This window comes from Lepisma saccharinum, chromosome 11 (assembly GCF_977018435.1).
Source record: "Lepisma saccharinum chromosome 11, izLepSacc3.1, whole genome shotgun sequence".
Lineage (NCBI taxonomy): Eukaryota > Metazoa > Arthropoda > Insecta > Zygentoma > Lepismatidae > Lepisma > Lepisma saccharinum.
Window position 1 is genome coordinate 61529205 of NC_139239.1, and position 27474 is coordinate 61556678.

Sequence of the window (27474 nt, forward strand, 5' to 3'; positions counted from 1 at the left end):
TTTGGAGTCATTAGTATTGTAGTGATTTTTCTCAGTATGAAAGCTAAGCTTGATCCGTAAGTACTGGATTGTCAGTATTGTGACTTGAAAATTAGGATAAATGAGTGAGAGAAGGACCAGGAAAAAAATGAAAGAAAAATGCACATATGAACATGGCAAGTAGAAAGTGGGAAACCATGAGAGACAGAAAGAAACCAGATACAGGTAGAAAAATTCAGGAAGAGAGAAATAGAGGTAGAGAAAGACACAAATGGGCACACACAGCAAGAGAAAGACGGAGATAACAAGAGAAATACAGAGAGAAAGAATGAAAGAGATGGAGTAAGAAAAGAATAAACCTAGAAATGCCTGATAAAAATGAAAATAAATAAGCAGATAGATAGAGAGAGAGAGAGAGAGAGAGAGAGAGAGAGAGAGAGAGAGAAAGAGAGATTGTCTGTGAGGTGGAATATACAGAGAGAGAGAGAGAAAGGGGTAAGGTAAAAGGTAAATTCCCCTTTGCATGTAGCACCGTGCATTGAAGGCACATTTAGGGGATGTGGAGGTAGGGCACCATATATTCCCGATCTCGGCCGTTTTGGAGGTGATATGATCAGCACTACGTTCCGGCTGCCTTTACCCCCTAGTGTTCCCCCCAGGTACCTATTGATATGAGGCTGAGTGAGCCCGAGAGTCGCTTTATGTGGGAACAAGGAAGAAAAAATTCCGACCTTAGACCGCCCACTCCGGGAATCGAACCCCGGTCTTCCGCGTGGCAGTCAGTGAGTCAGACACCCTATCGACTACACCACCGAGATAGAAAAGGAGAAAAACAGACTTAGGAAAATAAAGATTGAGCAAATGGAGGAAAAAAACAAATAATGAAAGAGACAGAGTAAGTGTAGTTTCTCCTAATCGTAAGAACTAATGTGTGATTCACTCATTGGTTCCTTGCATCATGAAGCTAAAAATGTCAATCCAAGAATTTCGTAATCCAGAAAACCGTATGAAATATGAACTTTTCTTGTCGAACTCCCTTCATTGTTTACATAAATTCCACTAACACCAGCTCAATTTTTTGCTAGTTTAGTTTTCCTTTCATTTCAGTGTTGGACTTGCATAAAACACGAATTTCCCAATGAGGAAATATCTCGGAAAATTCGTGGATTTCAACAAACCAGTTAAATAACTGTTACACGTGCTTCAAATATTGACCGCAAGGTGGCTACAGTGCGAGTCGCCGGCTTACGTTGAACATTATACAGAGCCACCTGGCGGTAGTTGCAAGAATAAATTGATATCCACTTGCAGGTTCAGCTCCCTCCCAACCAAAGCATACAATAAATTCTTACTTAATTACTAACACCGGGAATTTTTTTAATGTAGTCAAAACATGTGAAATATGTGGAATAAATAACTGAAATATATAAAAATATGTACTACAATTTTAATGTTTGGACAAAACTTTGCACTGAAATGAGCAGTCAAATTCCATGAAGCGTTCTTCAAGATTTTACCATTACACTAAACTTTGAGCAACTAATTTTCCAGGGCAAAAGGCTCCCCTTACCCCCGATTGATAAGCTCATGGTTCGAGTGTATTTCTCGGAAATTCCGTCACTATCACAGTCACTGTTCCTAGAGTCAAAAGGGATTATTTGCAAAATAAAGCAGTAGACTGATTCCACGTCAAATCACCCAGGCCATGAAACCCACCAATTCAGATTTTAATGAAACTTAATGTATTTGTTAATACTAACATGGTTGTAGCCTGCAGTGCTTAATAGAAAAAGTTATATCTCAGAGTCATACATATATGTATATTCCATTTAAAAAGTTGTCACCAAGATTCCTTTGAACTCAGAGCCCGAAAAAAATATTGTAAATAATGTTGATTTTTTTTGTTTCAAAGTCTGACTTTACTAAAATTGTATGATCACTAAAAGACACTGCAGTTATAAAGCCTTTTTTTAAAAATTGAATCTTAAAGTATGTTCTAAAAGGCTACAAAATAAAATTAGTGGACTTTTCACTGCTTCTATTAACATATCTTCATTAAAACAAATTTTATGTACATTCATATGGGTTAACCATGCCAAATCATCACAAAAAAATGAACTTTTCAAGCCGATCATTTCAGATTTTCATGAAATTTGGTAGTATGGTAAAAAAAACATGAAGTAACTTGCATATGTAAAATTGTAGACCTCAGTACACGGTATTCATACAGCAGGGTTGCCAAGCTTATAACAAATGTAGCATTTAAGTGCTTACAAGATCAAATAAAACAATTCATGCCTTTGCTTCCAATTATGGTATAACTTTCATCTTGGGCTTGTTTTGAAGCTAAGGAAGCATAGATTTCATAAAAATATCTTTATATGAAAATATTGAATTTTCACTTCAAGGTCACATGATGTGACCTTTGACCTTGCCTATATAAACATACGTATGTTCAATTTTGTGGGGAATAAAGTATGTTACACAGTTAATTGCAGTCTCTGTTTGGTGTAAGTTTCATTTTGGGATGACTTTGGAAACAGAAATAAAAAATAAAATAATCTGACAGTAATACACCTCATTCAATGAAACACCTTATATACCAGTCAATGAAGGGTTGAAATGTTCATTTTTTTTGCGATGATTTGGCATGGAATAACCCATATGAATGTACATAAAATTTGTTATAATGAAGATTTATTAATAGAAGCAGTAAAAAGTCACTAATTTTATTTTATAGCCTTACAAACATACTTTAAGCTTCAATTTAAAAAAAAATGGTACCATAACTGCAGTGCCTTTTTAGTGATAATGCAATTTTAGTAACATCAGATGTTGACAAAAAAAAAAAATCAACATTATTTACAATACAATATTTGTTTCTGGTTATCAGTGCAAAGGAATCTTGGTAAAAACTTTTTTAAATGGAATATACATATATGTATGAACTATAGAAAAATAATTCAAAGTAATATGTCGATTTGACTCTGAGATATAACTTCTTTCTATTAAGTACTGCAGGCCACTACCATGGCCTCGGCAATGACCGATCCGTGTGTAATTCTGAAACTTTAGCCTCCTGTTTCTCAGTAACTACGAGGTATAGAGAAGAAGATTTGATGTGGAATCAGTCAGTAGCGAATAACAAAGTATACAATGCGCTATTTCTGGAGTGTGATCATACTGCCTTAAAGCAAGATTAAGTGAATGAAAGGTGACCGGCCACGTACTGAATATTTTATAGAAATCATATTTTGATTGTTTCTCCCGCAAAAATTCTGCATTGCTCTATGAAAACTAGAGAAGTAGCTAATTACAAAATGTACTTCAAACGAAAAATATGTAAAATACTTCATGTTAAATATGGAACATGGATACAACATATACCGTTCTTAACAGTGAAAGTCATTGCCATCATTTTATCCTGTATACATGCAAACAAAAGATATGTAATTATATTGAAACCCGCGTCCTACTCATTATGCCTAGAATGGAGACATGAGTTTTTGTGACCTCCCGGAATGGTGTAGTGATAATGCTGTCGCATTGTACAGTGGGATCCATGAGTATTATCTTGCAAATTGTCCATCATCATGTTCGTGCACTTTATTTGACCCAATGAGAACTTCAGGAATTAAAAGAAAAATCAAAACAAGCTGTTGACAGCTTCTGCATCAGTATACATAAATATCCATCGCTTAAAAACGCATAGAGTGTAAGAGAAAAATTAATGAAAATAGTCATGGATAATTTGCACGGTAATACTCATGAATCCCACTGTACAATGGGGAGTCAAATAAAAACCTCAAAACTCCGACAATAATTTCATGATAGACTGTACGTAGTTCAAATTTATACAAGCTATCAACTATAATTTACAGATCGCAAGTATAAACAACTCACCAAACTTTAAAGGAAACGTTGTTTCTTTTATTTGAGTTGGTGTTTTAAGTCCACTTTATGCACAGTAAGGCTAATTGGGACTGGACCTACGGTTTAAAGTGGGATCCGAACCACTGTGCCATGTGCCTCCACCGGGTATCGAACCCAGGACCCCAAAGCTAAAGTAAAAGATCTGCTGTTAATGGAACAATGGCAGAGTCAGGGCACATACTGAAGGTATCAAGGCACTCACTATATGGAATTGTATTATTGTTACTATTGTCTTTTGTATTTGTAGTTACACTTTTTTTTGTATGCAACTAATATCTGTGTATTTTTTTCCTCCTTGTATCTGTGTATTGTTTTACATTTAGCTTGCTGCTCATATGCAGTTTATCTCATCTTATAGGCTATGTATTATCATATTGACAAGGGTTAGGTAGCAGAGCAGTCTTTGGCTGAACCTAGTCCGCTTAATAAAGAAAATTTATTATTATTATCAACCTCAATGTTGCAACACTGATCAAGTAAACTTCAAAGCGCCATTTTTATTATTTTAAAGATGGCGCCTCCTTCACACAGTTGCACCGGTGAAAAGCAGTGGTTTATTACCCTCTGGAAGCCTAGAGCGAGTAGAAATTCTACGGCATATGAAAATTCCAATATCTCTGTGCATGCTTACCATACCATCAAGTTTAGGCATGGTAGGAAGAAATTTAACAATGGCCTCAGCTCGTAAGGCAGATGGGTGGAAAAACCTTCGCAGTGGTCCATGTGCAGTGCACAGTGGTCCATCTGGAAGGTTCTTCTTTATGACGTTTACGAACGCTAACTCAGACTTGAAATTAATATGTAGATCCGCAATTGGTCTATGTTAAAATGCAGCAAACTTGTGCATCCATACATGAAGAAATATACTAGATAAGAAATCAAGACAAATTAAGGTTTTCATTTACTCTCCCATGTAATCAAGGGGTCCCGAGTTAAATCCCTGGTAGAGACACATTGCACAGTGGTTCGGATCCAACAGTTGGAAAAGGGTTGCCAAATTTAGCTCTTCTCCCATTTTACAAATTTTGAAGTTAACAATTTAAGGGTCAGATATAGTGTTGTCCACGGGACGAGACGGGACAGGCTTTTAAAAATTCGAGACGAGACGAGATTGACCATGTGTCATGAGACAAACGAATATTTTCAAGACGAGACAGCATTTCCACGAGACGAGACAGGCCAAAGTCTCGTCTCGTGGGCAACACTAGTCACAAAGGAACTGTAAAATTTACCGTTGATAACGCTACTTCTATTGTAAAAAGTAATTGTTACATGTAATTGCGTTACAAGTAACTACTTACTTCCAAACACTAGGGTGTATTTGTGTGTGATGGAAATGACTATTCCCTTCCATGTAGAAAATGAAAATTCCTGTATATAATATTTACTTCTTGAGGAGGCGAGGGAGATTACGTTTTCTGATTTTCTCACCGGCTAAGAACTGTTAACCACAATGTGGCAAAATTGCGTTGTTTCCTTATTTTGATAACTGTTTATTTTTCATTTTTGAATCTATTTTTTCGAAAGTCGAGACGATTGATTGATTGATTGATTTGGTTTATTTTACTTCGTATTACTGCCACTTTTGGCTAATCGCGAAAAAGAGGATTGGGTCATATGATGAAGGGACACTGGCAAAAAAAAAAAAAAACCCATGTCAAGACCGGGATTCTAACCTGGGACCCGGGTTCGATACCCGGTGAAGGCACATAGTGGGTCGGATCCCACTTAAAACTGTAGGTTCAGTCCCGATTAGCCTTACTGTGCATAAAGTGGACTTAAAACACCAAATGAATGAATCTATCAATCTAATCCGGGATCCCTAGCGTCGTAGCACACTGTGCTAACCACTTCGCCACGGAGCCGGCTTTGAGAGTGGAGATGAGAACGAGACAGGCTTCTACATTCATGGGACAAAACTACTGTGGTTGTCTCGTCTTGTCTCGGTACTACCCATAGCTTGCAGGAGAACGAGACCAGTTAATTTTTAGATTTTGTCCAGACGAGACCAGTTCATTTTCAGATTTTGTCGAGACGAGACCAGTTCATTTTCAGATTTTGTCGAGAGGAGACCAGTTCATTTTCAGATTTCGTCGAAACGAGACAAGTTCATTTTCAGATTTCGTCGAGACGAGACCAGATCATTTTCAGATTTTGTCGAGACGAGACCAGTTCATTTTCAGATTTCGTCGAGACGAGACCAGTTCATTTTCAGATTTTGTCGAGACGAGACCAGTTCATTTTCAGATTTCGTCGAGACGAGACCAGTTCATTTTCAGATTTCGTCGAGACGAGACCAGTTCATTTTCAGATTTTGTCGAGACGAGACCAGTTCATTTTCAGATTTTGTCGAGACGAGACCAGTTCATTTTCAGATTTTGTCGAGACGAGACAAGTTCATTTCCAGATTTTGTCGAGACGAGACCAGTTCATTTTCAGATTTTGTCGACACGAGACCAGTTCATTTTCAGATTATGTCGAGACGAGACAAGTTCATTTTCAGATTTTGTCGAGACGAGACCAGTTCATTTTGAGATTTTGTTGAGACGAGACCAGTTCATTTTCAGATTATGTCGAGACGAGACCAGTTCATTTTCAGATTTTGTCGAGACGAGACCAGTTCATTTTCAGATTTCGTCGAGACGAGACCAGTTCATTTTCAGATTTCGTCGAAACGAGACCAGTTCATTTTCAGATTTTGTCGAGACGAGACCAAAAACAAGCGCATCTCTATAAAATCGAGAGGAGGTCGACACTTTGTGTCAGAGACTCTCGGTCTCGCTTTAAGAAATTGTACCCAAACCAATTTCACTTTTCAATGCAACTTCTGCAGACACAACAGGCCCATATCTACCTGATTATTTATAGATTCATCATATTTTATACATCATGACCATAAGTGGAGCACTCTCGTAATGCAATGCAAGCACACGGCGTGCGTCCAAAGACGAAACAAACAGGCTATTGCATCAGCGTGTCTAGTCAGGAGCTCATATTTTGAAACCAGCACCGGATTGTTTTTCAACTGTCGTCTCCTGCTCTGCAAGTTCCTGACTTTTGCTGGATGAAAATAGAATGCCTCGAATTTCCGTGCGTTAACCTCTAACTGCACTTCACTTTCTTCGATCAGAAGATACCGTTGATACTTCCGTAGCGGCTTTTTGGTTCCGCTCTCGTCCCTGGTGCCACTGGGATCATTACGGACAGGCTACCGGTGAGTTCAAATTTCAGATTATCAGCCGTATTGTTGGACAAAACAAGCAGGGTGCGAATATGCTGGAAGGGGTGAATGTGGGGTGCGGGGATTAATGTTAGGTGTCATTAGTATTTCGTTGGAAGAAATATCGTGGCCATGTATTTAATCTCGTCCACAGTGACTCTAAGGTTTTGTTATTGGGGTGTAAGCGGTGACCGTCTCGCAAGGGGGTCAAATTGCAATTTCCCTTCCATGCAGTATACCCGGTAAAGTGGATTTGTGCCAACGAGACTTTGCCGTCTAGACCCACAGTCAGTATAATTCTCTGTGGGGTTGTTTTTTGTTCTTGCATGTGCAGAGTCAAGGCCACCCGCAGGATTTATTCTCAGGGGGTATTCAGACACACTTTTAATATTATTATTACTATTGCTTTTATTTTTGTGGTTATTATTATTGCTATTATTACCACTACTACTACTATGTTTTTTTAATTACATACAATTGTAATTTCCATATGGTGTGTATTTATACAGAATTTGCATAACTGAATATTTATAATATTAATCCATGTAGGACAAAAAGCTGTTTTTTATAGTTAGATAATAAGTGTAAAATAGACTAAGCTTAAATGCAACCCTACTTCAAAAATAATAATAATAATAATAACAATGATAATAATAATAACAGTTGCTGTAACTAACTTCCTGTAAGTCACAGAAAACAATATGTTTTGTTACAAAACATCGCTACAATTTCAGTATTCGAATTTCATCAACTCTTTCCAGAAATATCGGGGGAGGTAAGTGTCCCCGGCCCCTCCCTGTGGGAGCCCTTGTGCAGAGTGTCTCTTCACAGCCTCAGTTTTTAACAATGGTATGGAGGTTTCATCCCTCAAGATGTATTGATATCAGTTACAGTAAGAACTTGGTCCCATACAGTGTGATAGGGACAAATAACCGACTGGCTAACATACCCACAACCTTAATTTCAATCAGTATTATTATTATACACTCTACGTTTGTTTTAGCACTGCATAATCGCCACTAAGTTAGAGTTTGAGTTCTTAAGTCCACTTTATGCACCGAAACGCTAATCGGGACTACAATTTAAAGTGGGATCCGAACCGCTTCGTGCCTCCACCACTAAATTGAATTATTTTTGGTTGGCTGTAGGTTTGCTTGTGCATCTCTTATGATGAATACATAGCAGCGATTGCCCTGCATAAGTAAAATTGATTCAATGCTAACCAGGTATTTAACTTTTTGTTTTTTATTTAGCGTCACTTTTCTTTCACTTTTAGATAATCGGGAATATGAGTGATGATTAAATGAAATTGATTAAGGAACCCCAACCCTCAACAAAGCAGGACTCGAACACGGGAACCTGGGTGGTGAAATCAAAAGTCGACCAATTTTGGCCTGCGTCAACCAATACATTTATCAAAAAACCGCTATCATATTCCGAATTCTGAAAATCACATCTGCTTAGATTTCCTTCTAGATCATTCAGGTAAATTGTTGTTTGATTTGCTTTCGATGTTGTCTAGACATCTGTGATTCAAAAGAGGCTTACACACAGAAAACTAAATGTATTATATCGATCGATGCACCATAATGCATCGATTGATGCACTAAAGTGTGTTTTATGGCTTCTTCAAAGAATCAGATTCACATTTGATGCATTTGGGTTGAGTGCATTTTCGTATGTCGTGAAAGAAACACCAAAGTGCATCATTTGATTCAAGTGAGGATTTCTTTCAGTCGAGATGCACTTCAATGCATCAGTTGATGTTCCTTGATGCACCTTCCTGCATCTTTTTGGATGATGCACTTAAACGTTTGGTCTGAGGTACAGAGTTTATCAACTGATGCATTGATGTGCATCTCGACTGAAAGGAATCCTCACTTGAATCAAATGATGCACTTTGGTGTTTCTTTCACGACATACAAAAATGCACTCAACCCAAATGCATCAAATGTGAATCTCATCCTTTGAAGAAGCCATAAAACACATTTTAGTGCATCAATCGATGCATTCTGGTGCATCAATCGATATGATGCATTTAGTTCTCTGCGTGTACTTTTGCAAACCACAAAAGAAGATTCACGAGAATGGCGTAGAAGGAATTGTAAGCATTTATTTTTAGAATTTGGAATATTGTAGCGTTTTTTTCAAAAGCAGAGGAATTTTCGATAACGGCTTCTGTGATGTCGGACTAAGATAAAGCAGAGACGATAGAAGAAGTGCTCCCTCGAAACGTAGTTAGAAAAAGTATAGTTTAATAACGCTAGACAATGGATAATATCCAATTAACATTGCATGCTAACGAAGAACCATTGTCGCTAACATTTAGAGAATTACAGTTATGATTGAATCGATTCTTAGTTTCAACTAAATTAAATAAAATCCTAGTGACATCTGTGCAATTGAACTGTTTTCTACGGATACTGAAGTATTTAGGAAATATTGTTAGTGTAGTACTTTGCTTAGAGTAGGATTTCGATAGTGTACCTTAATTTTAAGTGTGACAAACACCTCGTCTTTTAGGATCTTCACATAAAGCGTTAAAATTGTTAAAGACCTAATTTTTTTTTATTAGCCTGGCATGAGACCAGAGTCAAGTGTCCAGGGTCAACATTTGATAAGAGAAAAACAGTGCGTTAGAAAATTTAGTGTAAAATACAGTAAAATCTCGTTAATCCGGACTAATGGGGAGATAAGTTGACCGGTTTAACGAAAGTCCGGATTGACTGAAATAACCTAAAAGAACAGTAGAAAGTGCATTAAAACTCAGCTTATGGAAACAAACACGTTTATTATGGTGTATATAAAGGGCATAAGCCTAAATACACTATACAGTACAGTACAAAGTCTGTGGGAAACAGAATTTCATCAGTGGTTGACTGCCTTTTCTTTGGGTAGTTCTCTTGTTGACTTCTAGCCACATTTAAAACCTTGCATTCTGCTTTTCTTTTCCTTTTTTTTTTTTTTTTTGGCCTGTCAGGATTAAGCAAAGTCCGGCTTATCGGGGTCCGCATTAACGAGGTTTTACTGTAATAATGAAATAATTATCTGCAGTGTACCTGTCACTATATATATATATATAAATTGTGACTACTGTAATCATGAATATACTACGGGGTGGGCCAAAAATGAACCTCTATCGGGGAACCCAATTCCTAACCACAGTACTGACCTCTATCGGATAACAGACGAATTATTACCACACATGTGAGGAAGATAAACATACATTCCTCTCAACCGACAATAACCTTTACGTCCATTTCATTTCCCACTAATGCGTTCTTGCACTATAAATAGTATCCGATTGTGGCTTTGGCCCATAATGTACTTTTTGCCAAAATATTATTGAAAATTCAACTCGCATATCACAAAATTTACGATTTTGTGGCCAGCTTTTACAGGATAAATGTGGTATAATCTGCGAGAAACACTAAAAACATCACGAAAAATAGTATATTTGCATTATTTCGCAACTTAGTGTTCATGGAACTGTGTTTCTCACGTAATGTATCTATCCACCTCAACGTCTGAGCAATTTCGAGCAGAAATTGACGTTTTACATTCATGGCAAGGATGGAACACACTATTTGCATAAGGTATTGGTTAACCATCCCTGCATACATGAGACAATCAATAAAAGTCAATGTCAATATATATAAATACGGGTACTTTTGTTTTCATACAAAACTTCAGTTCTAGAGCAATGTAATCTCGCAAAATTCTGTGACAACGCTGGGTCTCGCCAGCCCATACCTGGCTATGCCAGCACAAGTGCCTTTATTGTCCACCATTCTCCTCCTTAGTGTAGGACGTGAACTTGCACGGCAGCTAGAATCATCAAAGTACTGGTACCTCTATAGACGAAAATAGATATCCAGAAATTACCGGTCATGTTTTGTACCTGTTGCTACAAGAAATTTTGGTTCTGACTCACAAGGTTCAACAATAGCTATTAAAGTGACCAAAATTAAGATGTGTCATTTTTAAAGGTGAAAAACGTAGACTGAAAACACTGCAAGTCCAAAAACTTGTTTGTAGGCGTATTTTCGCAACTTCTCTGCTGCTCTGCATTTGCAGCTCGAGAGAGAGTCGTAACTAAGGAAGCGTCCAATCAACAAGTCAGCCGTTGACGTCATCTCAACGCTCCACCTATCGCTAACCCTCTTGCTCAAGCCATACGATGTTGGTAGGCTCGTTAGCTTAACTCGTACGGAGGTGCAAAAATTTTCTACGTATGGCACGTCTTTATATTTACGGGTTTCCGAGTACAAGTGGTAAAAGGAATGGAATAACTAATCCACATCCGGAAGATAAAATTCTAGTGCGTTTCAATACTTCGAGATGTCAGCATTGTAGCAGGTCTTTTCCTGCAAATTCAATAATGCTTGTTTTGAATTTGTTCTTACCGCAACTTAGTAGCAACAATGCAAATAAATCTACTAATCAGTAGACAATATGCAATTATTTTTTTAAAAAGTTCTGAATACAGAATGAATCCATTTTATGACACGATATCATTAGTAAAATATGAAAAATAACGTATAAGTATAATCAATGCACCTCTTACTACATGATTTAAGTGATACTTCTCAGAGAAGACATTTTTTATCAAAATTTCAGGTTTAGTCAAACTATATTTATATTAGAGTGAACAGTCAAACTCTTGGAAATTATAGGGACCAGTTCCAAACATTTTACAGACTTTATGAAAAAAATAATTTCTCTCGTGCGTCTGTTGTGTTGATTGTAATGAAAGTACTCTCTCAACATTTGAATTATGACCTGTAATGGCAAACAAATATTCAGCAATTACCGTAATTTAAAATGGTTCCAGAAGTTTCATCTTGGGTAGTTTTTAGATCAATAACAGGGTATCTACCAAAATAACACATCCAGAATTCTTGACTTTTCTAGATCTTTTTTTCCGTTTTTCTTAAATTTTATTTATTCGACCCCTACTTAGGTAAAGTTGGAAATTAGTAATTAAGAAAAGAAATATTTATTTAATGAAAACCCCTACCAAAGGGCCAGTTAAGATAAAAACTGAAGCTGAATTTAAGAAGAAAATTAGATCTGCTTTCTCGTATTAATGTATCCTGAACTGTGTTTGGCAGCAAGCGAGGCTTTGGCGTCTGGACTCACAGCCAGTATAATCTTATGTGGGGCTTGTGTCGGTTGTCCCTGTATGTTTGTGATTATCCCTTTATCCATTTTATCTTACCATCATTCATCCTCATCTTCGCGATTAGCCAAAGAGACAGAAAAAGTGAAGTAAATTAAACTAAATCAACCAATCAGTCATTATGATAGAAAGAATTCTTGACCACAAGAATAATTTGTTGCCATTTATTGACTTTCTTGACCTACTTGTTGATTTCTTTACTTTTTCTTGACTTCCATGACTTTCTTGACTGGCAGACACCCTGAATAACTTTGTTCTCTATACCTCTGCTTTACAATAAAATTATATTGAATAAGAATGGGCAACACCTTGTTCCATCAGTATAAACCCTAATGCAAGAAATTCTGTTCAGGCATTGAATATTGACGTTATCAGAAAGTGGTCCCAAAACTTTGTTCATTAATTGCTTCCGTTTTTTCGTTTGTTTAATAGCAGGACAAACTTTTTCTTTCTTTTTGGGCAATGATTGAATCAAAATAAATTTCACTATTCAGTTTGTAAGCGCAGTCCATAGACTTGTAACTTGCATGATTTTTTTCTGTTACGTATTTTCCTAATTAATATTATGTGACGTTCAAAATGTAGGACATTTATGATATTTTTCAAATTCCTCCCGGACGCCGGACATAAGGCTAAAATGTAGGACATGTCCGAAAAAAACAGGACGTCTGGTAACCCTAACTATATGGTGCAGAAACCTGGACGTTGAGAAGAAATGAAGGAAAACGACTCGAAGCTTTTCAAATGTGGACATGGCGAAAAATGGAGCGTGTAAAATGGACGGACAAGGTAAGAAACGAAGCCGTACTGAAAAGAGTTGCTGAAGAAAGATCTATAATGGAGACCATCAAGAAGAGGAAAAGAAACTGGTTAGGACACTGTCTAAGAAGGAACTGCCTGCTAAGAGATGCCTTGGAGGGAATGGTTGAAGGAGGAAAAGTCCGTGGAAGAAAGAGATATCAGCTTATGGATGATATTAAATTAACTGGGTCGTATGCTATTACGAAGCGTAAGGCAGAGAATAGGGAAAGCTGGAGATTGCAGTGAAAAACCTGCCAATTAGGCAGAAAACAATGAATGAATGAATATCATCTTTGTAAACTATCTGATGCACATCGTTCTTAAAGTTCGTTTCTAGAAATGGAAGCCAGAGGGATCATTTAATGAATTGTAGAGGGCTTGTAACCCATAAAGAAGTGACACTTGTTCTAAGAATAGCCCTGGCCCTTTTGTGTAAAAGATGTTCTGGCATTTCGTGTTGGTAGTGTACGTGGGATCTGGATATGAAAAAGTAGCAATAGTTCACTAGTGAAGGGATGTCCACTTATGATTCTGAAAATAAATCTCAACCCTGGTATTTGACAGTGAAGAGAAATATTGTATATTTTAAGACTAGATAGGATTTCATGCTTGGATAGGTTTGCAAACGCAAGGCTTCTGTGTTTAACCATTCTGATGATCTATTTTTATTACTGTGTTTACCTACTGACCACATACAAGAACCATACTCAAGAATGGTTTGCAAAGTTCTAAGTGGGTGAACACGTTCAAGATGTATCTCGTAAGAATTTCTATGCAATTCCCAACGTCACTGTAATCAAGAAAATGCAATTTATATCATGCAATCTAATCATTGTCTTACTTCCAGCAGGTTGTCGGACAAGATGCACCTCAGCTATCTATTGGCGTCCCTGCTCTTGCTGTTAGATGAGAGCTCACAACTGAAGTTGGCAAATTTCTTCCAAGAAGTCCTCACCTCTTCCCGAAAGGTCCAACCTGATCTTCTCGTCCCTGGTGAGGGTCAAGAAGGGGGACAGGTGAGTGCTGGATAGATCCTCTAGGAATTACCAAAAGGCAATGGTGCACCAAAGGAGAAACCATTACAAGGACCGCAGCGAGGAGGGCCGAAACCATGCACAGAGGGCGCCATTCAAAGTTGTTGTTGTTTTTCTGTTTTTTTAAGACAACAAAATTAGAACATGCGAGGGAAATTTTACAATTGGCAGAGGTATATTCTGATAACAAACTGCTGACATTTTCTATTCCCTAAAGTAGTAAAGTTCTCTTTAGACACTAAGACATAACTGAAATATTCTTAATTCCTTTTTTTTTTTAAATCATAAATGCAAACTACGAATCTTTAAACATAACATATATTATTTTTTAACTGTGTTTTCTTGGTTTCCTTATTTCAAATCATGACATAAGAAGAAAACACCGAAATATCGAAGGACGCACATAAAATTTCTGTGGTAAGGGGGGGGAGGCGTTCCAAATGGCAACCATTTTGGTAGCATGATCTAGATGGTTTTCTCCCATTCACCAGCATATTTCGGGACATTGGATTGGTGTGCGTAAGCTTGTTTGTTTATTACAGGGGTGGTTTCACACTTTTGGCACACAATGTGTGTGTCAGGCACGTATCTAGATATATATATATATATATATATTGGGGGGGGGGGGGTTAGAAACAAGTTTCTTAGAAATCATAATATGATAATAATAATACAAATGTTCAAATTAATACGTTAATGTAATTTGTAGGTCTATTAAAAATATTAAATTAATACTGTATTGTTATTATTTCCTGAATACTTAAAAATATGGTATAAGAATAGAGATATGACAGCACATATTTGTTATCTACATTACATGTAGTTAAGATTACCAAAACGTGTATAAAAACAACGTCCCGGCAAGCCGTATGATCCCAATACAAACGTCGCCTTTCAATAATTTCGGCAGAAAAAAAATAACCCTTAATTATGAAAGAAATTCTGAATAAGTATATTTTCTTTATTTAGCGCTTGTTTAGCCTTTCTGGGGGTCCGGACCCCCCTTAAATAAGTCCTTGATGTGTTTGTTTTTGTCCCGATAAATAAATAAAATTGCCTTATTGGCAGTAACGCGAAGAAAAACGACAGAAATACAAATATATATTTATATTTCTGAATCTGTTATCCTCAGAAGAAAGGCTACGACGTGCCGTTCAACTTTAGTTGCCCGACGGAGGTCTTCCGCTCCCACTCACCCCCTACCGATGTCAACCAGCTGAGGCCCGGGGACATCGATATTGTGGCGGCTCTGGGGGACAGTTTGACAGCGGGCAACGGGGCTGGTGCGGATTCTTTGATGGACATGCTCACCAACTACAGAGGACTGTCATGGAGCATAGGTGAGCACGTATCTTCTTATTGAGTACCTAACCTGGAGGGTAGCTTCTTCAGGATCTTCTCATACTTCTTCCATAAAATATTACTTACTGCCAGCTTACTTCATTCTATCTTCTTCTCATTCATTCTCTTCCCGACTTACTTTCCCTTTCTTTTCTTTCTTTTCCCAAACCATTCTTCTGCTGACTTTATTTTCCTAACCATTCTTCTGCTGACTATCCTTTTTTCTTTCTTTTATCTAATTATTGTCCTACTGACCCTTTCCTTTCTTTCCCCTTGTCATTCTCCTGACCTATTGCATTGTCCTTACTCTTCTCTACTGTGATTTATCTACTCACTTGTGTCCTCCTTTCCTTCTTTTCTCGAATCATTTTCCTTCTTTCTTTCTCCAGTAATTCTTCTACTGATTTGCGTCCTTCTTTCTTTCTTTTCTCCAATCATCGCCATGCTGACTTCCTTCCTGAATTCTTTTCTCCAATCATTCGTACTGACTAATTTCTCTTTTCTCCAATCATTGCCATACTGACTTATTTTCTTTTCTTTAATTTCCAAAATCATTTTCCTACTAATTTATTTCCTTCAATCTTTCTCTCTTTTCTCCAATCATTCTCCTGCTGACTTACTTCTGTCTTGATTTCCTTTCTCCAGTTTTTCTTCTGACTTATTTCCTTCCTTCTTCTTTCTCCAGTCATTCTCCTGCTGACCTACTTCTTTCATTCTCTCTTCCTTCTCCCCGTTCGCGTATTTACAAACCCTATAGTGCTGCAGAACCAGAGGTATATAACGCTTTCTTATTGGCTGTGTGCACCGGAAGTGTTTATGTTCAGTGTCCATTGTTCCTTGCTTCTTCATTTACAGCAAAAGTATGGAAAAATAAGACTTAAATAAATAGAGCCCGAATTTATAAGCGAAATGCATATTCTTTTTCAGACTTCTAATGGTAAGAAGAAAGGTTATACTTCGTATTACATACCATGATGAGCTATTTAACTAAGGTTGAAAGTGCTTATAAATGCTTATTTCTGCAGGAAACGGTTATGCTTGCTTATTTTATGATTTTGGTTTAAAATAGCATATTTTACTCAAATCTGTCATATTTCAATCCTATTTCAATCACACTACGGCATCGGGATGACGAGATCAATGCTTCTAAATAGCCGCACGAGAGAATCGGCATCCTAGAAAAGATACAGTGCATCCATAATCATTTTTCTAAATTACCTGATATTATAACACAGTTGAAAGCTCGAAATAATGCATTGCAACATTCGATTTCTCTTATTCAAGAAATTTCAGTAATGTTGTCTTCAGAAACGCACGGTGTTGGTAAAATTGTGTCCGACAAGCTCAGTCAGGAATTACTGAAAAATCCCGGTTACAAAACACTGTGCCAAATTTATGAAACGATTTCTGGTGAAGAAACAGACATTGAAGAGGAATTCACCGAAGAAGAACTGTGGTGTTTTTCACATGCGCCTGGGATGTCATGCTACGTGGAAAGAACATTTTCACTGTACAAATCATTCTTCCCTGACAGACGCAGGAGCTTCACACAAGAAAATCTCAGGATGACCTTCCTTACATACTTTAACAGCTTTGAATAAGTTAAGAGATCTAATAAACAAATATTTTTTTCAGATTTTCCTGTATTTGTTTATGCTTATTTTGGTGCTTATTTTTTTTTTCATTGTTTGTGCTTATTAACTTGCGTATTTTACTGTTTGATTGTGCTTATAAATCCGGGCTCTAGTAATAAAGTTTGTAAACAGATTGTCGAAATTATGTTAAGAAATATACGTTTATATAATAAAATATGTTTAAAATGCTATACGTTGGATACACATAATTTTCTCAATAGTCATTGGTAGTTACAATGTTTGCGCTAATGTGACTTTAAATAGAAAAAACATTCACTTCAAGAAGAGTTCTGATTTCTGTCTTCTAAAACAGTAATTTAAATAATCTTGCTAAAAAATGAATCTTAGTGTAAATGGGTTTCTTATCTTGTTGGATGGATATCTGAAATCTACACTGTTAATTTGATCCCTGCCATCTAGCGTTAACTTGAAGAAACGCTGCATCAACTTCCGGAATGGCAGCCAAACAGTAGTCAAATATCGCTGGAGGTTCTGCAGTACTATAGGCTTTGTAAATACGCAGTCACGCTCCCCGTTCATACTCTTGCCGACTTCTTTATTTCTTATGCCTTCTTGTTTATGAAAGAAACGTACTGCTACTGTCTTCTTCTGTTATTCTTACTTTGTTGAGTTTTTAATATTTCACTCTGTTAAGATCATCTCTTATCTACACTTTCCTCAATCTACACCAACCAATGTGATATTTCCTTCTATTCTTGCTTCAGTTACGCCCCATAGATTGTTTTTATTATGTAATTCCTTTATTCCTTATTTCTGTAAACGTTAATAGCGTTAACAAGCCACTTACATCTCATCATAGGTGGGCACGGAACTTGGAAGGAACAGGTGACCTTGCCGAACATCCTGAAGGAATTCAACCCTTCCCTGCTGGGGTACTCGACAGGGAATGGTCCCTCCGAGTCCAAGGAGGCTTTTCTCAATGTGGCTGCCAGCGGTGCCTTGGACGACGACTTGCTGTCGCAGGCCCAACAACTGGTTGCGAAGATGGGGAAGGATCCACGCATTGACATTAACAACCATTGGAAGGTAAGGTAGACGATGCTGGCATAGTAATGGTGTATATCAACCTCGTGTTTCACTGGCTACTATCTTCTCTAGCTTAGTTGTACCGAACCCGTGTCTTTTCGTTTTCGTCCTAGTAAAAGCTCTATTGTTTTTAAACGTTCACTTTGCCGTAACAATTGTGCTCAATATAGTAACGTGTTGGAAGTCTCTCAATAGAACAGGGATACAGTGAGACGAACAAGGCCAAATACACACTTCGAACTTTTGCTACGGATTCGGAGAGAGGCTACTAGAAAGGAGATTAAACAAAGAGAACACTAATGATATTTGCATACAAAGCAGGGGGAGGGGGAGATTCTCGTCCCGGGTACGGAAATCTCTAACGAAGGCATGGGTGTACGCAAACCTTGTCCCAAGGGGACAAACAAAACGTTTTTCCAGGGAAGCACGCAACACTGCCAGGGAGGGTAAGGAACATACTTCGAAATTATGTCATTGCTTTATTTTGAATTCTTTCAAAAGGAAATAACATTTATTTTACTTTCCACAGTACAAATACAATGAACCAAATTAAGTAACCTTTTCCCATCTCTGGATACACCCATGAACCAAGGCTTTGTGTGGCACATGCAATACTTTCAATGTCTGCAGTACCTGCACATCTAATGAAATTGTCAGTACGACTGTTTGGTGACATGTACTGTTTTATTGCCTTCTTGGAAGTACTAAACAACGTCATGTACTGCTGCCTAGGAATTGTGTACTGATATAATATAAAATTAAAATTGGGCAATAGGTCCTTTGAAGCATTAATCTTTGCATCCATTTAACTCTGAAGCTCGCAGAAGTGATTTTAGCGCATTTTTGTTATAACGAATGCATCCGTGATAGTACAGAGAAGGGACTTGAACCCTGCACTCTAAAACAGTATAAAGCAAAGTCAGTGGCGTGCCCAGGATTTTCGAAAGCGAGGGGTTACGTACACTGTTTTTGGTAGTCATCCCTATTTTGCCAGCTTTTCCTACATTTGACGTTCTTTTTTTTTTTTAGGAATACTGGGCCAAAGGGGGGCGGGTTATAACCCCCATCAACCCCTCCCCTTGGGCACGCCACTGAGAAAAGTAACACAAGTGTAGTCTTATAAATACTCAGATTTGGTGTAACAGAACACTCCCTTTGGTGTTAATGTGGAATTTACATTGTTCAGCGACATCATTGGTGTCTTGTTACACGATTAAATGTTGAGGTCTTAATCTAAATATGAAGGCTTATTATTCTAAGTTCACTAACGCACAAATACGCCAATTGGAGCTGGTCTGCACTCTGCAGTTTAGAGAAGGATCCGAACCACTCTGAAACTCCACCCGGTATCGAACCCGAGCCCGTTGATTAGACAAGGCGATGACGTCACCGCCACGTCATCTGAGAGGCTCCCCCCCTCCCCATTGGCTGTCGAATCACACTAAATGTAGAGGTGTTTAATACTTTAGAAGATGCGACACCAAGTGTCCCGGGCCTAACAATATCGTGAGTGCCTCCTCTATGCACTATCAGTTATAACTTTAATGTCAATCGCCTTATAATCAAGGGGTCTCTGGCTCGATACCCAGCGGAGGCACATAGTGGTTCGGATCCCACTTTAAACTGTAGGTCCAGTCCCAATTAGCCTTACTGTGTGTATAAAGTGGACTTAAAACATCAAATCAATCAATCAAAAAGTTTAAGGTCAAGTTATGTCAGAAGGATAGCATACTTTTTATATCCTCTACCACTTTCTAAACCTTGTTTAATTTTTTGGGCCTTTTCAAAGTATTTTCACCAGTAGAGACCCTTTGCACATGAAGACCTGGGGCTGTAGCCCCCTCAAACCCCCTAAATCCGAGCCTGTGTTAGACTAATCGTGGCGTCTTCTAAGTTGATTCCACGCTTGGTGGCGAATCAGTAACACACACTTGTGTTGAGAGTTGAAGCGTCACGCTAACCACCCAGTCAGTGGACGCCTTGGATGGGATCATGTAGTTTCGTAATGTCATGCCTGTTTTGCAAGTACTTGAGGTTTCAATATTGTAAAATGCTGATGAGAACCTAACGTTTATCGACAGCTCGTAACCATAAACATCGGTGGAAACGATCTCTGTACTGAGGCATGTCGGAAAGAGGAACGTAACACGGCAGAGATGCACAAGAGTAACATCGAGAAGGCGCTGGACTACCTCCAAGAAAAGGTTCCTCGTGTGCTGGTCAATTTGGTTTCCACTCCTGGTAAGTTCTATTCGTAACTAGTATCAGCGACTTAAAATAAATCTAAGGGAAGGTAATTATTTTTTTTAATATACAAGGCATACCCTTCTGTCCAAAAAGTACCGGGAATTGTTAAATAAAACGCTCAATTTTCATTTATTCAACAACATTTATTTTGTCGCTTTCAAAGTAGGCCCCATTTGATGCAACACACATATGCCAGCGTTTTTTCCAGTCTTGGAAACACTTTTTATAGGCGCTTTCCGGTATGGCCTTCAGCTCCTTCCACGAATTTTGCTTTATGGCTTCAATCGAGTCAAAACGGGTACCCCGGAGCGGCAATTTTAGTTTCAGGAACATAGCCTAAAGAAGTCACACGGGGCCAGATTTGGTGAATACGGTGGTTGATCGATGGTGTTTATTGTGTTTTTGTCCTTAAATTCGGTCACAACTGTCGCTCTATGCGATGGCGCATTATCGTCGTGTAAAATCCACGAATTGTTCTTCCACAAATCTGGCCGTTTCTGACGGATTTTCTCACGCAAACGCTTCAATACGGTCAAATAGTATTTTTTACTGATCGCCTGTCCCTCTGGAACGAATTCATGATGCACCAAACCACGAATATCGAAGAAAACAATGAGCATCACCTTGACTTTCGAGCGACTTTGACGTGGTGTTTTCGGTTTCGGCTCGTCTTTTGTCCTCCATTCTGATGACTGTTGACTTGTTTGCATGTCAAACTCATAGATCCATGTCTCGTCACCAGTTATGATGCGTTCCATGAATGTGGGATCAGAATTGGCACGATCCAGCATGTCTAAAGGGACCTGCTCACTGTACCGTTTTTGAAGAAAATTCAGCTCTTTTGGAACAAGCCGTGCGGCGACGCGTCTCATGCCCAAAATATCCACCAAAATCGAACGAACAGACTTGTGAGAGATGTTAAGGTCACTAGCTATCTCTCTTAAGCTGGAATGGCGATTATCGAGCACAATTTCCTTCGCTTTTTCGATGTTTTCATCGGTTGAAGAGGTTGAAGGTCGTCCAGAACGAGGCATGTCTTCGACGATCTCTCGGCCCTCCTTGAACGCTATGTACCACTCGTAAGCCAGTGTTTTTGATAAAATTGATTCACCATAAGTCATTTCTAACATTTTTAGCGAGTCAGCAAACAAAATTCCGTTCGCAACACAAAATTTAAGGCAAACTCTTTGTTCAATAATTTAGTTCATTGTAAAAATCGTGATGCACTTATGAAGTGGACTGATTCAACCAGCTGCTGTAAACAAACTGGTTGACAGATCGCTCATGTTTGGCATAGTAATTAAGTACAGTGCTACCAACTTACGGAAATAAAATTTTTAAAAAATCATTAGCGCGGGCCTTTCAAATTACAAATTCCCGGTACTTTTTTGACAGAATATATTATCAGAATTTTCTAATAAAATCTCCGGTAATATGCACATGTTGACTGTTTTTTGGTACAGTAATTCTCGATGCCTACCTGACCAAAGGCACGACTGCGAACACAATGGTCCTTACAGTGTTCTGTTGCAATATCGTTTGAAGGCAGTAATAACACGAAAACATCCTGCTTCGACAGGAACACCTCGCCCAATAAAAATAAGCAATTTTCGTGTATGGTTTACGAAAACCATAAGATAGATTTTTTTTTAAATCACAATGAAAAATCAACGGCATTTTAATTGGCCAATCTATATATGAGAGAATATTTGATGAGCTGAATAAAATTCCTGAAAAGTTACCTGTGATTGTATTACTGGATAATTTAGTTCTCTAAGTATTATCAGTAGGAAAAGTATTTTAAGGTGCAAAATAATGGTCGGGAAACGGTAAAAAAGGTTCTGAAAATGTTTTGAAAAAGGTGAAAAAAAAAAGTGCTGATAAAATGCCTTTATTCAATGCTATCTTTTTCTGCGCCTTCTGTATATAATGCGCGCGGACCGCAGAGAGAACTGTGTATATAATGCGCGCGGACCGCAGAGAGAACTGTGTATATAATGCGCGCGGACCGCAGAGAGAACTGTGTATATAAATGCGCGCGGACCGCAGAGAGAACTGTGGTTCTGCCGAATAGGTTTTGTTGAAGTTTGTGTTTTCTCTCGCGGGTTTTGCTACATTATCTTGGAAACTATTGGCGGTGTAATGATTATATTGTACCATTTGAGAGCTCTCGTTTTTCACTACAAAATGAGACTATAGGATTTTATGTAGCTGCTCAAGAAGAGTGAAAATAATTTATTTTTCTGTTCAATTTTTTAACAAAACATGAAAGAAAAGGAAGGAAAAATGTGCTGAAGCATCAAAGAGGGGGTTAAAAAAGAGATAAATGTGCTAATCTCACGAAAAGGTGCAATAAGGTGCAACGAAGTTTGTCTATTATACTTGATTTCATGTCCTAAAATACATATCCCAAACGATCGATATGAAAACAGCTATATTTTTGGAAAGGTTCTGCACCTTAAAATCCGTTCCCTAGTTATCAGATACAGTGAAACCTTGATAACTCGAACATTAACATCTCGAATTCCTTGATAAGTCGAATTTTTTGTAATCCCCTTGAATTGTCCATAACACTCAATACTAAATTAACCTCAACAACTCGAACCTTGATAAGACGAATTTTTGTAGTTTATGAAAACCTCTATGAGTCGAAGTTAAATTCTAATCACCTCTATAACTCGAAGTTTTAGTCGCACGGACCTCAATAAGTCGAAGTGTAGGGTGCGTACGTACAATGGCAAGTGATCAACAATCGTGTTGGGACTTGAACTCCCCCACGTTCAGTAGGGTCAGTAAACTTTAGACCTCGATAACTCGAAGTCGGCGATTTTGGCCCTCAATAACTCGAACCTTGGTAAGTCGAAATTCTTGATACCTCGATTTTTTTTCTTTTCCCCCTCAAGTTCGAGTTAATAAGGTTCCACTGTATATATTATACAGAGATATTATTTAGAGCAAGTTTATCCTTATATTACAATGTGTTCCTGTTATGTTTCAGATGTGACTGTGCTGAACAGAATGAAGAAGCCCATTCTTTGCAAAATCTTCCACTCCATCATGTGCCCTTGCCTCTGTGGAATGGACGTGCAGCCCAAGCAGTCGGCCATTGAGCAAATGGCAGAAGAATACCGACGTGTCGAAATGGAGCTGGTAATTCTTTTTTAAATGTCTCCACCGTCACCAGTTCCATTGTGTTATCAATTCCCTCTAATTTGTATTTGTATTGTTTTCTGTCCTTTTTGGCTCGTTCCGACGATGCTGATGGTTAGATGAAATTCATGAAGTGGCACTAACAAAGAACTCCCATGACCAGGTCGGAATACGAACACGGGAACTTCAGTGGCGAGATCGAGGGTCGGCCACTTAACGCCTCGGCCAACGAGCTGGATAATTCGTCCTCATCGTTGCGATGAATCTAGTTCGATTTAGAAGCGACGTTAAATTATAAAAATACCTGTCTCTACGAGTGATGTTCACTGTTCTTCATTACATTTTCGCGGATCTAGCAAGGTCACGCCCAAAATAAACATGCACACGTGAGAGCAGTGTCAAACATAAAAAACAATACTATTATTTTTAAATTGCCCCTTATCTCTAATACGTAGTTATAAGTGTAAATTTTGATAAGAATGGACAATAACATTTCTGAACAAACTGTTGACCCCTTAAAATAACTGTAAGAAGTTGTTACAGCAATAGAAGCTTACATTACACCAACCCTATCGCTCTACACGTGTCCATTGTTGAGTTTCAATGAAACTGAATGTTATTAATATTACTACAGCTCGTCTAGTCTTACGGCGGGCGCCCTACATGCTGGCAAGGGAAGTGTGGAGCGGGGAATACGCCGCAGACCAACCAGACAGAGTTACAAAGTCGCGGGAGGAGGTGCTGCGCGCACCTCGTTTTACAGGCTGCTGAGTTTCTTATCGTGCTGGATTGGTCGCTTCTCCTCTCCCCTTGCCAGCATGTAGGCCGCCCGCCGTAAGACCAGACAATAGCTATAATCAGCAATTATCAAAACGGACGATAATTCAAATTTGTTCATTCTTTTGACTTTTAATTATAAAGTGGACTGAAAAGTACATATTATTACGAAAAAGCCAGAAAATGTACGTTCTCCTTTAAATTAAAGTGACTGAGAAAAAGCTAAAGTTAACATGGTTGCCAAATTTCTTAGCTTTTGTCCGAATGCTCGGCCAGGTTATTGAAATTTTCGCAGGGGGGTTCAATTTCCAGGGGGGATTTCCCCCCTGAATTCATCACAGGCATCTTGTAACAAGTTACGAGCAAATTACCGAGGTTCTGGCGCCTGAACCCAGAACCAGTTGTAATATTTTATGAGGTTTTCGTGGTGTTTCAATTGTTTGTTTTTTTCTTTTGAGAAGGAGTAGGATAAAACACAACGAAACATCAATATCTTATCCAGGCTTACCCTACTCTAACCACTCCTCTACGGAGGTGTATTTACCATTAATCATTTATGCGTGTTCTTTTTTATTTGACAGGCGCAGAGTGGCAAATACGAGAAGGAAGACTTCGCCGTTGTTCTCCAGCCTTTCTCTAGCTCGATCCCTCTGAGCTCTCAGAACGATCTCTCGCTTTTCTCGCATGATTGTTTCCACCTCAGCCAGAGGGGCAACGCCTGCGGTGAGTATATGCACCACGTTTCATCACCGTTCATTATTTGCAGCGCTCGCATAATACATCCATGTTTTCTTTCTACTCGAAGCTTAGGTAAAATTAAGTGAAAGTTAAGATCATGACTAAGTGGCACTTAACATGTTCTTACGCACTTTCGGAGCTTTAGTACTGAAATTATGTTCACAGACCAATCCTCTCAATCTTTGCCAGTAAAATTTTACCTTGAAAATAAAAGTTCCAGAAAATTCTGCCTTGAATTGTTCTGGTATGAACCGATTCTTGACCAAGAAAACCAGAGAAATACTCTACTGGTACAGCCAACGACAAAGATACTAAATATTACCCGAGTCAAATGAAGACCTTAAAAGTGCAATATAAATTGCAGGGCAGACTGCATACAGCTCAAATTTACATGAGGTATCAACTGTTATTTACAAAACGACCTCAAGGCTGCAACACTAATCAAGTGGGCATCAAAATGCAATTTTTGTCATTTTAAAGATGGCGCCTCCTCTACACATTTGCACCAGTAAAGAGGAGTGATTTCTTGCTCTCTGTCAGTTTAAGACTTACAGAAATTTCTCGGTAAATGAAAATTAAATATCTCGCTGCATGCTTACCACGCCAGCAAGTTTACTAATGGAGGAGAAAGTTCGACAATGGCGTCAGTTCGCAGGCAGATGGGTGGAAATGCCTTCGCAGTTGCTCCTAAGTGACTGCACGTGGATCCCAAAGACTTATTCTTCTTACGATACACAGGCACTAACTCAAAGTTGAAAATATATTTAGATCAGGAATAGGTCTGTGCTAAAATGCAGAAAACTTGTGAAACCCTACATACAGAAATGTAATAGATAAGAAACAAAAACAAATTAAGGCTTTCAATTAAGTCTCCCTTGTTGTAAGCAAGTTGCTCACCGCTATATCAATTCTTTTGCACTTTACAACCTGTGTTTTTTCAGGAATTGAATTCTGTTGGTGCGAAGCAGAATTGTCCTCTGCTTATTGACTAATTTATTTCAATTCATGATCATCACATTTGAAAACAGGCTGGATGAAAATGATGGACAACTGTTGTACTGTTACTTTTGCCGTTTGGTGTACGAATCTACTACGAAAATCAACGGAAATACTCCCCTGGTACGAATGTAATGGGAATTTACCACAAAACCAACTCTTGAGTCTCTACCAGGGAAATATTCTTCTAGTACTCCGAGTCTTACTAAGAAAACCAACTCTTGAGTCTTTACAAGACAAATACTCTCCTGGTACAAATCTACTTAGCCTTTCGTCAACTCTTAATTCTTTACCAAACCTAAGAATTATTGTGAAGGAAATTCTGTTAAAAATCCACCATTTGGATCATTTCAAATCAAACTTCTGAGTCCTGCGAATGGAATTCTGAAAGATTGGGGTGGACCTCTGTCGACGACGCCAGGCAGCCGTTTACGAATTTTCCTCTCCTTGATATGACATCCCAAAATCTGAAAAAAATACATGTGCTTAGAATTCTTTCACGTGCATCTTCGTGTGGTTTGCTTTCAACCATCAATAGTTTAATAGACTAACGTAACCACAAAACTATTGTGAATATGTATAGGTAACAGCAAAGGTAAGCCACATGAATGTTCTGGAAGGAATTCTAGGCAGATGTTACTTTTCAGACTTTGGAATATCATAGTGGTTTTTCGAAAGGACACCAAAATTAAAAAAAAAACAAGCGTCCTGGCGTTGACCAAAGGTCCACTCGAACCTTAAATCAAACACATAAGTTTTAATAATGGAGTAAACTTTGGATTCCTTACCATGGATATACCAATTCTCTGACTTACTATCACGAATTGCTCCAAAACCAAAGCTATGGAGTTTCGCTAATATGTGTGTTATTGCGACAATCCTAAATACTTACAGGCTCATTCTTTTCAATTTCAGTTGCAAACTCTCTTTGGAACAATCTTCTGGAACCAGTAGGAAACAAGACGAAACAATGGGAACCGGAGTTTAGCCGCGTTCTTTGCCCAAGCGAAGAAAATCCTTATTTCTTCACCAACAAGAACTCAGAAATGTTCCACAAATCAGGAAGTCAGATAGCGTCATGAAAAACCTGGGAATTACAAGGAAGTGGAAAAGAAAGACAATTTTAGAGTTGGCCATGACGTACGAATTTCTCTTTACCAGTGGTGCATGTTGGCATATGCTCTCTTGGTAGCCTATGTGAATTTCACAGTGTCTTCTTCCAGTGGGCACATAAAGTATGTGCCCCAAGAAATAACTTCTATGTCCAACCTTATGGAGAATATCCTCTTAATTTCTTCCGCTTACAAAATACAAGCGGTATTCAAGCACTAAGGTATAAGTGTGTCATCTTGTTAATTTCCGAAATGTGCGTTCACAAGTGTTTTCTATACGTTC

At 38.3% G+C, this 27474-nt stretch overlaps 1 protein-coding gene across 1 annotated transcript; it reads left to right on the forward strand.

The window, feature by feature from the left end:
• Nucleotides 1–36: 36 nt before the first annotated feature.
• LOC145995056 (phospholipase B1, membrane-associated-like) lies at nt 37–27161 on the forward strand. The gene is made up of 8 exons (XM_083131587.1): nt 37–56; nt 13963–14131; nt 15282–15489; nt 17945–18171; nt 20253–20412; nt 23417–23568; nt 24927–25068; nt 26995–27161. The coding sequence occupies exons 1-8, from the start codon at nt 37–39 to the stop codon at nt 27159–27161; spliced, it is 1245 nt and encodes a 414-aa protein (XP_082987713.1).
• Nucleotides 27162–27474: the final 313 nt, after the last annotated feature.

Excerpts from the sequence above, each read along its gene's own strand:
- LOC145995056 (XM_083131587.1), top strand. The coding sequence starts at position 37 with ATGAAAGCTAAGCTTGATCC. Across the intron at positions 57-13,962 it reads ATGAAAGCTAAGCTTGATCC|CAGGTTGTCGGACAAGATGC; the intron begins GTAAGTACTGGA and ends TCTTACTTCCAG. Across the intron at positions 15,490-17,944 it reads AGGACTGTCATGGAGCATAG|GTGGGCACGGAACTTGGAAG; the intron begins GTGAGCACGTAT and ends ATCTCATCATAG.